Genomic DNA, 10,640 nt, shown 5'->3' with positions numbered 1-10,640 from the left:
TGGGTGTCTCTGTGGCCCATTTACTGAGGGTTTCCTGGACATCTTGGAACACATTATGTGGGTCTTTTCCAAGCTCTGTTCTTTTTTTCTTTTCTCATTCTACATAATTATTTCCATACCTAATCTTGTACTTATAATTGTGTATCCTTTCTCGAAGAAAGCCTTCCAAATTCTATAGGCTTCAGACCCTCTAAAACCTGGATGTGTCCCTGCAAACCATGGTCTCGGGGCTCTCCCAGTGGACCCAGGGACCCATGCTCTAGGGGGGGTTTCTAGGGGAGGCAAAGATTCTCATCTCCAAGGCTTTCCAAGACATCTGTAGTACTTTGTGTACAGGATGTCCATGGCACATGTTCTGGTGGAAGGCAGGGAGGCCTAAGTTTTGAAGTGCTTCTTGTCCTGTCCACAGCATGCCAGTCCCACTGTAGAACCCTAAGGCAGAGGACAACTGGAAACCCATGAGGGTAGGGAAGGGCTACTTTCTGCTGGTTACTCTCCTTGTGCCACACAGCTCCTACACCCAGCTTTGGTGCAAACTTTCTGGAAAAAGGATTCAGTGTGGTCCCTTCTCTCCAGAATGGCTTTTTCATCAGGCTGGGACTCCTGGTTTAGGCTTCAACCTGGCAGTACTGGTGCTTGACTATAATTCCTAAATCTAGCTTTTAAGAGTCACGTATTACATAATGGGAGATTTTGCCTGCCTGGGACATCTCAGGACTTGTGAGTTCAGTGCCTAGGACCCAGTAGGTTTTTTGGATCTGTTCTTTGCTTTGCATTGTTTCATAGCCATTGATACAAGTCAGATGTGAAAGCCAGTGATAGCTAACACTATTTTTTTTGTTTTATTTTAAAGATTTATTTATTTATGAGAGCGAGCGAGCAAGTGAGCGAGCTTGCAAGGGATGGGGGCAGAGGGGGAGGGAGAGAGAGAATCCCAAGCACATTCCCCACTGAGCATGGAGCCCAATGTGGGGTTCAATGTCACAACCGTGAGATCAGGGCCTAAGTTGAAATCAAGTCAGATGCTTAACCAACTGAGCCATCCAGGTGCCCCAGCAAACACTATTTTAAAAACGTGTAGGGACACTTCTAGATATAGATAGTGGATTAAAGCTTCCCCAAGGCATTTCTCTTTCTTAATTTCTAACAAAAGAAAGTAAATAAAACTACAAGGGAAATTTCCTATCAGCAACCAATACAATCAACTTCAAATTTGGCATCCAAAGAAAGATACAGAAGGTTTTGGAATGCTATGGAGTGGCGCAGCACATCTCTGCTTTCTCTCCTGTCCCGAATGCCCAGAAATGGGCAAAATCCTGAACATTCTCCCAAGTGCTCCTGAATCTGAAAGGAAACAGATGTGAGTCATGCCCTTATATTCTTCCTCTTCTGAATGAACCATATTTAAAAGGGTGCTGGGGAGAAATAGGGGAAGCAGGGAGTATGACCCATGGAGCTGACTCAGTTGATGGAAAGAAAACCCTTAGAACAACATTCCAACTGGGAAATTGATGCAAAGCCTGGGTTCTCCCCTTTCCTTGCAAAGGGTATCTAGTATCCTTCTCTCCATCCCCAATCAGGTGACCTGAGCCTTGCGCAGGACATTAATCAGAACCTCAGGACAGGAGCACATGCAGGAATTCCAATGAAGACTGCACTGTGCTTCAGTTGAGCTCTCCTCTCTCCCTTCCTCCCCTCCAACTTCCAAAAAGTGTACAAAATCCAAATACCCTGCCTCTCACTTAGGTCAGAGGGAAAAATAGACTGATCTCAAATAGTGGGGAGATAGTCAATGAGCTCCTCTCTCCTGCCATCATGTTACAGAAGCATAATGTAGGTCTGGACAGAGCTACCAAATCAAGATGAAAAGAAACGGATGCCAACACATGGCAGCACATAATTAATGATAAACAGAGGGGAAAATAGTTGGCAAAAAACAAAGCCTCCTCCCCCTCTCGCCCCTACTCCTATCTCCTGCCAAAGGAAATTGCTTTCAATTGTTTCACATTGAAAACAACTTAATAAGAACACGAATTCAATAATCGAAGGCTCAAAGATAGGATGATAAAACGAGACTTGATAGCAAGGAAACAAAATGAGGACAAAAACAGCATTATGATAGAACTAAGAAATAACTTAGAACTAACAAGAAAGACAACTAACCACACAGAAACTCACATTCCTGAACTGGGGCAGCTAAACAAAGTAAGGAGATTTAAGAAAGTAGAATTACAGAGCACCTGGGTGGTTCCGTGGTTGAGCGCCTGCCTTGGCTCAGGTTATGATCCCAGAGTCCTGGGATCGGGTCCCACATCAAGCTCCCCTCAGGGAGCCTGCTTTTCCCTCTGCCTATGTCTCTGCCTTTCTCAGGAATAAATAAATAAAATCTTAAAACAAACAAACAAAAAAAGAAATTAGAATTACTAGAAATGGAATACATACAAAGATGATCCAACATAAGGATTAACTGGTATCCCTGAAGAAGGAAAATAAAAAATAGAGCCAAAAGAGAATGCCTAATGCAGAAAAAATGTAAACTGCAGATTGAAAGACCCATTATGTTCCAGAAAGGCTGGATTCAGAATGTTTAATACTAAGACATGTCTTGGTTAAATCAATGAACTGCAAAACCTGATGGAAAGTGACTTCTTTAGGCATACAAGTAGGACAAAGAGGTCACCTACAAGGGGGAAAATTCAGACTTGTTTCAGATCTTTTCCAGAGAAGAAAGTGCAACATCTACCAGACTCTATGGGAAAGAAGGTGAGACCCAAGAATATCATACCTGGCCAAGATCTGGTTCCAGTGTACAGGCAACAGGCAGGCATTCTTAAACATCCAAAACTCTTCTTGATAAAACAGCTTAGCGATGAAACTCAGTCCATGAAGAGATGAATTGAAATGAAGAGCTTGCAATGGAGAATCCTTGATAAAAGGCTTGGAATGCATTTAAATCTACAATGTATACCAAGTAACTGCAATTATATTTCTACAGAACAGAATATGTTTCTTATAATCCTGGACAATGTAACAATATTAAATAAGTAACAAAAGTCAGGAGGCAGGGCAAGGGAGATTGGCAAGTGGAAAGGATCATGCACGTGTGCGTACACACACAATTCAAATGTATCATTTAAAAAAAATGACTGAATATCTTAATGCTTTTCACCATTTTTGTTTACTCTCAGAGGTACCTTTCAACAAGTAAGGTGGTAATTGTGGTCAAGAAACATGACTTGAAAGTCAACTCTTCCTTCAGTTTCAAGTAAAATTAAACGTCATACTTCAAATTAAAATAGCATCTGGGGATCCCCGGGTGGCCAGTGGTTTGGCGCCTGCCTTTGGCCCAGGGCGCGATCCTGGAGACCCGAGATCGAATCCCACGTCGGGCTCCCGGTGCATGGAGCCTGCTTCTTCTCCCTCTGCCTATGTCTCTGCCTCTCTCTCTCTCTCTCTGTAAGACTATCATAAATCAATAATAAAATAAAATAAAATAAAATAGCATCTGCATTTTGCTCCAATTCTTGTAAAGTATCTCTGTGATCTCTCTTCCTTTCTTTAACTATGCACAAAAAGCTTTCTGGAATGATGTGATGTAATAGTCATTTCTGTGGTCGATTCTGAAAGGTCGTATACAGCTGGTTATTTTCTTGCATGTTACTTTTTAATATTTAATCTTCCGATACATCTACGAATAAACAATTTTAAGTATTAGAAACAAAATTTTCTCAGACACCTCACTGCAATAGAATAGTCCAAAAACAGACTCAGCAGAGAGGGCTGCTATTTCCCAGCATCTACTCTAAACATTTTATGGAATTTTTAGCATATACATGATGGCCAGGATGCAGACCCCATTTCCTAGCTGGGGTTCCGGCCGATAGGATGTAGGCAGAGGTACCATATGGCAGCTTGTGGGTCATTGTTGAGTACTTGATCATTTTCTCTTTATCACCTTCATTCTTTCCTGCTGTCTGGAATGTGGATATCACTATATGAGACCAAGAGATCAAGACTTTGAAAGCAAAGGGACACAGAAGGTGTGTATAGTGTGTCACATCACCTAGACTGCCTTTGTGGATAACATGAGGAAGAAAGAAACTTCTGTCTTGTGGAAGCATTGGAACCGAAGCCTAACTGACCCACAGACCTACACGTATGCATAGAGAAATCTAGACTCTGATAACTATTTGCATTGTACATCAGTGGGGAAAGACTAAACACCTGGCTTGGCACATGCACAAACAAATCGTCCTTGGACCTAAACGTGACAACAATTTTAAAAACGCTTTGTAAGGGATCCCTGGGTGGCGCAGCGGTTTGGCGCCTGCCTTTGGCCCAGGGTGCGATCCTGGAGACCCGGGATCGAATCCCACATCAGGCTCCCTGCATGGAGCCCGCTTCTCTCTCTGCCTGTGTCTCTGCCTCTCTCTCTCTCTCTCTCTGTGACTATCATGAATAAATAAATAAAATCTTTAAAAAAAAAACGCTTTGTAAGAAAATGCAAAGGGAATATCTTTATGAATGTGAGAGAGGGAAGGACTTTTTAAAAAGATGTTTTATCGTAGATATCAGAAAGGAAACAATAGGTAAACTATACAACACCAACATTTTACTCTTTAGTATGACAAAAGGAACTATAACAAATGTAAATGACAAGCAACAGTGAAGTCTGTCATGTTCAAGTTCATTGAGGTGCCAGATGTGTATATGGGGTGGGGGCAGAGGGGTGGTCAACTAAGCAGAGAGCTGCATATCCATTCCTTTTTACCTCTCAGATAGTGGCAATGCATATTAGCTTATAAAAATATCTCAGAACTTCTACAGAAATCTTTTTTTTTTCTCGTGTGGAACTCAGCATTCATACAGTTATTTTATTTCTAACTGTGGGACCATTGTGTGTGTTGTGTGTTGTGTGTGTGTGTGTGTGTGTGCGTGTGTGTGTGTGTGTAACATCTATGAACTTCTCCTGGGTGTTTAAGGAACACATGAGAATGCTGCCATAAGAAGTAACCCTCTGCTTCATGTAAGAAATGATTGTGGCATTCACCTTTGTGTGCCCACAGGTAACTCTTACTCCTCCCATAGTTTTGGCCAGTAGTAGCATTGGAGGGGAGATGAAGGAAGTGGAGAGGGTGGAGATAGAGGTGGAGGAGAAGAAGAAGAGAGAAAAAGGAAGAAGATGAAGAAGGGAAAGGGGAAGAGGAAGAAGAAAGAAAAAGAAATTTGGGGTTTGGGGAGTAGGTGTAAATTCCTCTAGTGAAGTGAACATATCTCAAGAGAAGGAAGTCAGCTGTAATTTGGGTTGTTCCTTCTCATAGCCATCAGCTGGGATTACTACAAGTAGACATTTTGAAACATGTCCGACTAGGGAAAAAAGGATCATTTTTAAGATAACTTAGGGGGTGCCTAGGTGGCTCAATTGGTTAAGCAGCTGCCTTCAACTCAGGTCATGATCCCAGGGTCCTGGGGTCCAGCCCCCCATGGGAGGTGTCTCTGCTCAGCAGGGAGTCTTCTTTTTTTTTTTCTCTCTCTCCCCCGCCTCACTGCTCATTCTCTCTCTCTCAAATAAATAAATAAATAATCTTTAAAAAAAAAGATAATTTAGGGCAGGTTTCAGAGAGTTGTGATGCAGAAAATGGCATTTGTGACAGATTTCTTACTAGTTATGGAGGGAAAAAAAGGAAAGAATAGATATGGTCTAGGATGGTCAATTCAACATTGATCTGTGTGTGTGTGTAGTCTGTTTGTGTGTGTGTGTGTGTGTGTGTCTGTCTGTCTGCCTGTCTCTCTCTACTCTGACATTAAGGCCTTTATAGTCTTTTTTTTTTTTTTTTTAAGATTTTATTTCCAAGTCATCTCTACCTGCAATGTGAGGCTCAGACACACAACCTGGAGATCAGGAGTCTGCTGTGTGCTCCACAAACTGATCCAGCCATGTGCCCCAAAGCCTTTATGGCCTAGAGAGAGATTTTACTAAGCATTTTATTTCAAATATAGTTTAAAGCTCCTTACTTATTTTGTCTCATTTAATCCTATGACATAGGTACTCTAATTCTTGTTTTTAGGATGAGGAAGAAGACGAACACTTAATTGTGTAAGGTTAAAAACTTAGCAAGGGATTAGAAGCAGGATTCCAACCCAGGAGATTTGCCATTGGTACAACTCATTTCCCCACTGCTCTATCGCTTGTGGATAACTACTATGTAGCATGTGAAAACCACCACAGTAGAGGGGAACAAAGGGAACACATTGAGTAGGAAAGGACCACTGGAGTCAGTTTAGTTTAGTGACAAGCTACAAATTGGGTGGGAGAGGAAGAGAAAGCCATTTTAGGGTAAGAAATTTACCTACCTGCCTGCAAGCCAGTGGAAGGGTCAGGAAGGGGGCTCATCTTAAATCCAGGTGTGCCAAATCCAGATATGGTCTTTGGGCACCTCCTCCCAGCACAAGTTTCTGAGTAGGAAGAACAGGCCACGTTGTTTCTCAGAAGATATTGGGGGTGATGTGGGGGAAGTATGGAAGGCGGAATGACCGGAGAGGAGGCCAATGGAGGAGCAGGAGGCAAATCTTGCCATATTCCCAAAGAGAGAGCAGAAAGGCAGAAAGAAGGGAAAGAAAAAAAAGAGTTTTGGAGGATTTGGAGCTAGATTTTGTAAGGCTGGTCAGTGAAAAGGACCAGAGCTCACTGAAGCCATCGGCTTGCTTTGAAGTGTTGTTTCTCTGAGATTTATGAACATTTTGAGTAGCAAGGTTAGCAGAGAGAATGTGCGTGCCCTGAGACGTGTGGTTCTCTTTGCACGGGGCCCAGATTCCACTGCGACGTCGCCTCCAGTCCCTGGGGCAAGCAGGGTGATGAAACTTGCAATCCTGCGCCTCGACGGTCGAGGTGAAATGAGCATCCTGCGCATTCGTTGCGCAAGGACTCAACCCGCAGGAATGGAAGGCTGGTCTCTTCCCGGGAAGGCCGCCCGGCCGGACTCGCAGGTCCCGCCCGGGGTCCCGCCCAGGCTCGGATCGGAGCACCAGGTGGGGCCCCCGGCCCCCGGCCCCCAGCCCCGGCAGACGGGCTCCGGCGGCCTCTCCCGGCCCTGCGCGGCAGCGAGTGGGCCGGTGGTCCCAGGGCATTGGCCGGCCCCGACGGGGTGCAGGCAGCTCGGTGGCGGGGACACCCCTGGGCGCCCGCAGCACCCCACTGTCCTCGCCGCGAACCTGGCTTCCTAGCTCGCGGGGCCCAGCCCCAGCCCCAGCCCCAGCCCCGGCCCCGGCCCCCCGCGCCGGCTGCAGCCTCGCAGAGACCCCGCACCGGCCGGTGGCGCCCAGCCACTGCCCCCCCGACCCCGCGCGCGGACTACAAGTCCCAGCAGCCCCCGCAGCCCGCACCTCCCGCCTCGCCGCGGAGACCCCCGGCCGTCCCAGCGCGGCTCGGGCTGCGCTCGTGGCGGGGCCGGGCGGGGAGGCCGGTCCCGCGGGCGGGGGCGGGGGCGGCTCCGCGACTTCTCCCGCCGCCGCCGCCGCCGCCGCCGCCGCCGCCGCCGCCGCCGAGGGGAGTTTCCAGGAAGTGGCCATATTGGATCCATTCAGCCGCAGCCGCCCGGGCGGAGCGCGTCCCGCAGCCGGCTGGTCCCCTCGCGGCCCGGGTGCTCGCCCCGGCCCGCCCGCGCGGCGCGGAGCTCGCCATGGCGGCCACTGACCTGGAACGCTTCCCGGTGAGGGCCCCGCTGGGCCGCGGCGCGGGCGGCGCGGGCGGCGCGGGCGGCGCGGGGAGGGGGCCGCCCTGCAGCTGCCCGGGGGCGCCAGGCGGGCTGTCAGCTCCGCGCGGCCGGGCCTCGACGCCGGGCCGGCCTGGGGCCCCCAGAGCGCCTCGGGCTCTGCGCAGCGCCGGCCTGGCGCCCCGGGGCGTCGGGGGGCGCCCCCTTGGGCGCGCGGGACGCGGACCCCTTCGCCGCAAGGAGCCAGTAGACACCTACCTGGTTCCAGCCAGGTGCGAGGGCAGGCGGGGGCCCCAGGAGCGGGACGCGGGGCAGTGCGGGATCCTCCGACCCCCGCGGCTCCCGGGGAGCCAGCCGCGCAGGTGCTCTCGGATGGGCACCGCCTGCGAGGATGAAGCCCAAAGGCTCCGAGGGAGTCCTTCAGGGGAGCCCAGGGTAGTTGCAGACTTGGCTCCTGGAGCCCTGGGGCCTGCTTTGCCTTCTCCCTCCACTTGTCTCCCCTCCCCACCCCCACCCCCACCCCCCACCCCCCACCCCCCACCCCCCACCTGAGCGCCCGGATCCTGGGCTTCAGTGGTCCCGTCTGGGGCAGCCGCTCCCCCAGGAACGAGGAGCGATTCTGCATTCAGCCAAGTGGATGTTTGTTTGGGCCCCAGTCTGGACGTGCCTTCTGCAGGGCTACCGGCTGGGGTGGTCCCCGCAGGGGTCTCTGTGGGGCTGAGCCCCACCAACAGGCAACTTCCTAAAGATGTTTATAATTCACCTGGGGATGGGGGGAGCCTTTGGGGGATCGTGTCCGCCTGTCCCCGGGTGTCTAAGGCTGGATCTGGGTGTGTCTGGGAGGCTGGGCTGTGACAGTGAAGGAAGCTGTGTCCTCTTGCCAGCATGTGAGGCCCTGGTCTGCGAGAAGGGGGAGGGAGGGCCCGGGCCGTTGGTGGGGGGCGGGGGGGGGGGGGAGCTGCCGGTGAAATGTTGAATATGTGACTGATAAGGAATTGGTTCTGAGTCTAAATAAGGGAGGTAGGACTTATGTAATTAATGCTATAAATACTATCATCTGAATTTATGCACGTACATTTTCCCTTTAATCTGAAAATACATTTGTTGGTCTACTTTGCAAATATGCATAAATGAAGCAGAAGCTGTTGGTTTCATAATTTCTAGACTGAGGTGTTTTATTCCCATCGAGGAGGGGGCTCTGTGTCAGTCAAGTAAGTTTAAATACGGGGAGGAGCGGAATCAGAGGTTGGGTGAATCAGAGGCTTACCTCACCCCCGCACTATAAATTGGAATTTATGTACCCAAGGAGGGTAGTCCCTGAATCCTAAGAGACATGCTGATTAGCTGAAGGCCAAGAGATCTGTGAATGTTTGCGCATCTGTGCATGCATGTCTGTGTACATTTTTTGTGCCCAGCTGACCAGAAAGTTATGTCTGAGTCTTGTCTGTGGCCAGAGGTTGCTCTAACAGTTGGTCTTGCTGGTGGGAGCAGTATGTAGGGTAACCGGAATCAGATTGCCTGATATGAATCCTAGACTACTACTCATTGGCCATGTGACCTTGAGCACATTAGTTAACCCCTCAGTGTTCTTATCTATATAATGGCATGAAAATATTACCTTCCTCCTAGGGTTATGGGGTGGATTCAGTAAGAGAATCCTGGTGAGGTACTTAGAGCAGTGTCTGGCACATGGTAAGGATTCCATAAATGACACATGATACCTAGTGCCTGAGTGGATGTGGAAACTGACCCTCTTTGTAAGAAGGCAGCAGAAAATGAGTTTGCTCCATTACACGGTCCCCTCCCTCGGGCTCCGTTCACTGTATGCCCAGAGATTGTCCTCAGTCCCTGAGCTGAGAAGCCTGATAGCACTGCCTGGGAGGTGGGGTGCAAAGATTCCCTCAGATTCCCCGTGTTGGCGTTTCTGTGAGGATTTCAGGTATTATGTCCTTGGTAGGTCAAGGCACAGAGAGGGGATTGACTCAGGTATGGCTGTACAGCCTGAGCTCAGGGGCCTTGGTTACTGCCAGGTTAAGCTGGCTGAATGAACGCCTTCCACACCCTCTGCACTCTGAGCCGTCAGCCTCCTGGGAGGACTTGCATAGGGTTGATTTGGGTGGAGACCAGGGGTGGGGTTTGGCCTGAATTTAGGAGTCTAGGCTCCATTCTCCTCTCCCGGCTTGTCATCCTGGGAAAATAATTTCTTTTTCTATCTTGCTATAAAATGGGCCCAACCATACTAATATTCTTCAAAGAGTTTGTGGAAGGTTAATTACAGTTAAGGACATGTTTAGAGATATGCTTTGGTGTCTCTCCTGCCTCAGGGTTGACTTTGGTGTTAAGTGCTGGACATGAGGCTATGATTTGATTGAACCCCGCCCCCCACCCCTCACCTCAGGCTGGTTTAGTGGTCAACCGGGCACCGGCTGGCCTGGGAACTGTCCCGTCTTGGAGCTTAGATGAGCATACGGAGTTGTACCTCGAGGTCAGTATGTACTGGGTTCCTATTCCCCGCATGCTATCTACAGGCTCAGTAGCCTTTACATCTTGTGGCTAGGCTCTGCTCAACCCTAGGTCAGCTGAGGGGTGGTTAGGGTTGATGTCTCCTGGCTGTGCGTGTCTGGGAAGCCCTCCGGGGAGTTTCTGTTGCCTCCTGTCTTCCTTGAGCAGCCAGACTCCTGTGTGCTTTTGCCATGCTCCTCCTCCTTGCTGGGTCCCAGGGTTTCCTGCCCCTAGGGCCATCTCCTGTGTTCCTTCAGTCAGAATCTGATGGGGCAGGGTTCAAACTCCAAGGCAAGGGAGGCTATAGAGTCAGGAGAAGTGGAGCTGTGAGGGGGAGAGGGAAGAAACGTGCAGCATGGCAGCCTCACGCCTGGCATTCCTCCCAGCCAGTCACCCCCCCACCATCTCCGCTTTATCCCCAGCACC

The 10,640-nt window shown here is 49.4% G+C and overlaps 1 protein-coding gene across 12 annotated transcripts in view; it reads left to right on the top strand.

Moving 5' to 3' along the window:
• Positions 1 to 6,926: 6,926 nt before the first annotated feature.
• The window catches only part of SEPTIN8 (septin 8), a 26,537-nt gene continuing 22,823 nt past the window's right edge, over positions 6,927 to 10,640 (top strand). For 7 of the 12 annotated variants that reach the window (XM_072840974.1, XM_072840973.1, XM_072840972.1 and 4 more), the window contains exon 1: positions 6,927 to 7,029. In XM_072840974.1, coding sequence (XP_072697075.1) covers positions 6,940 to 7,029 — 90 coding nt within the window. In that variant the 5' untranslated portion in view covers positions 6,927 to 6,939. Of the gene's footprint in view, positions 7,030 to 7,423; positions 7,710 to 7,861; positions 7,985 to 10,640 lie in introns of those variants that run through there. The other 5 variants (XM_072840980.1, XM_072840977.1, XM_072840983.1 and 2 more) reach the window with 3 other exon arrangements.

The sequence above is a fragment of the Canis lupus genome, chromosome 10 (assembly GCF_048164855.1).
Source record: "Canis lupus baileyi chromosome 10, mCanLup2.hap1, whole genome shotgun sequence".
Lineage (NCBI taxonomy): Eukaryota > Metazoa > Chordata > Mammalia > Carnivora > Canidae > Canis > Canis lupus.
This window is presented reverse-complemented; position numbering and strand designations above follow the sequence as displayed.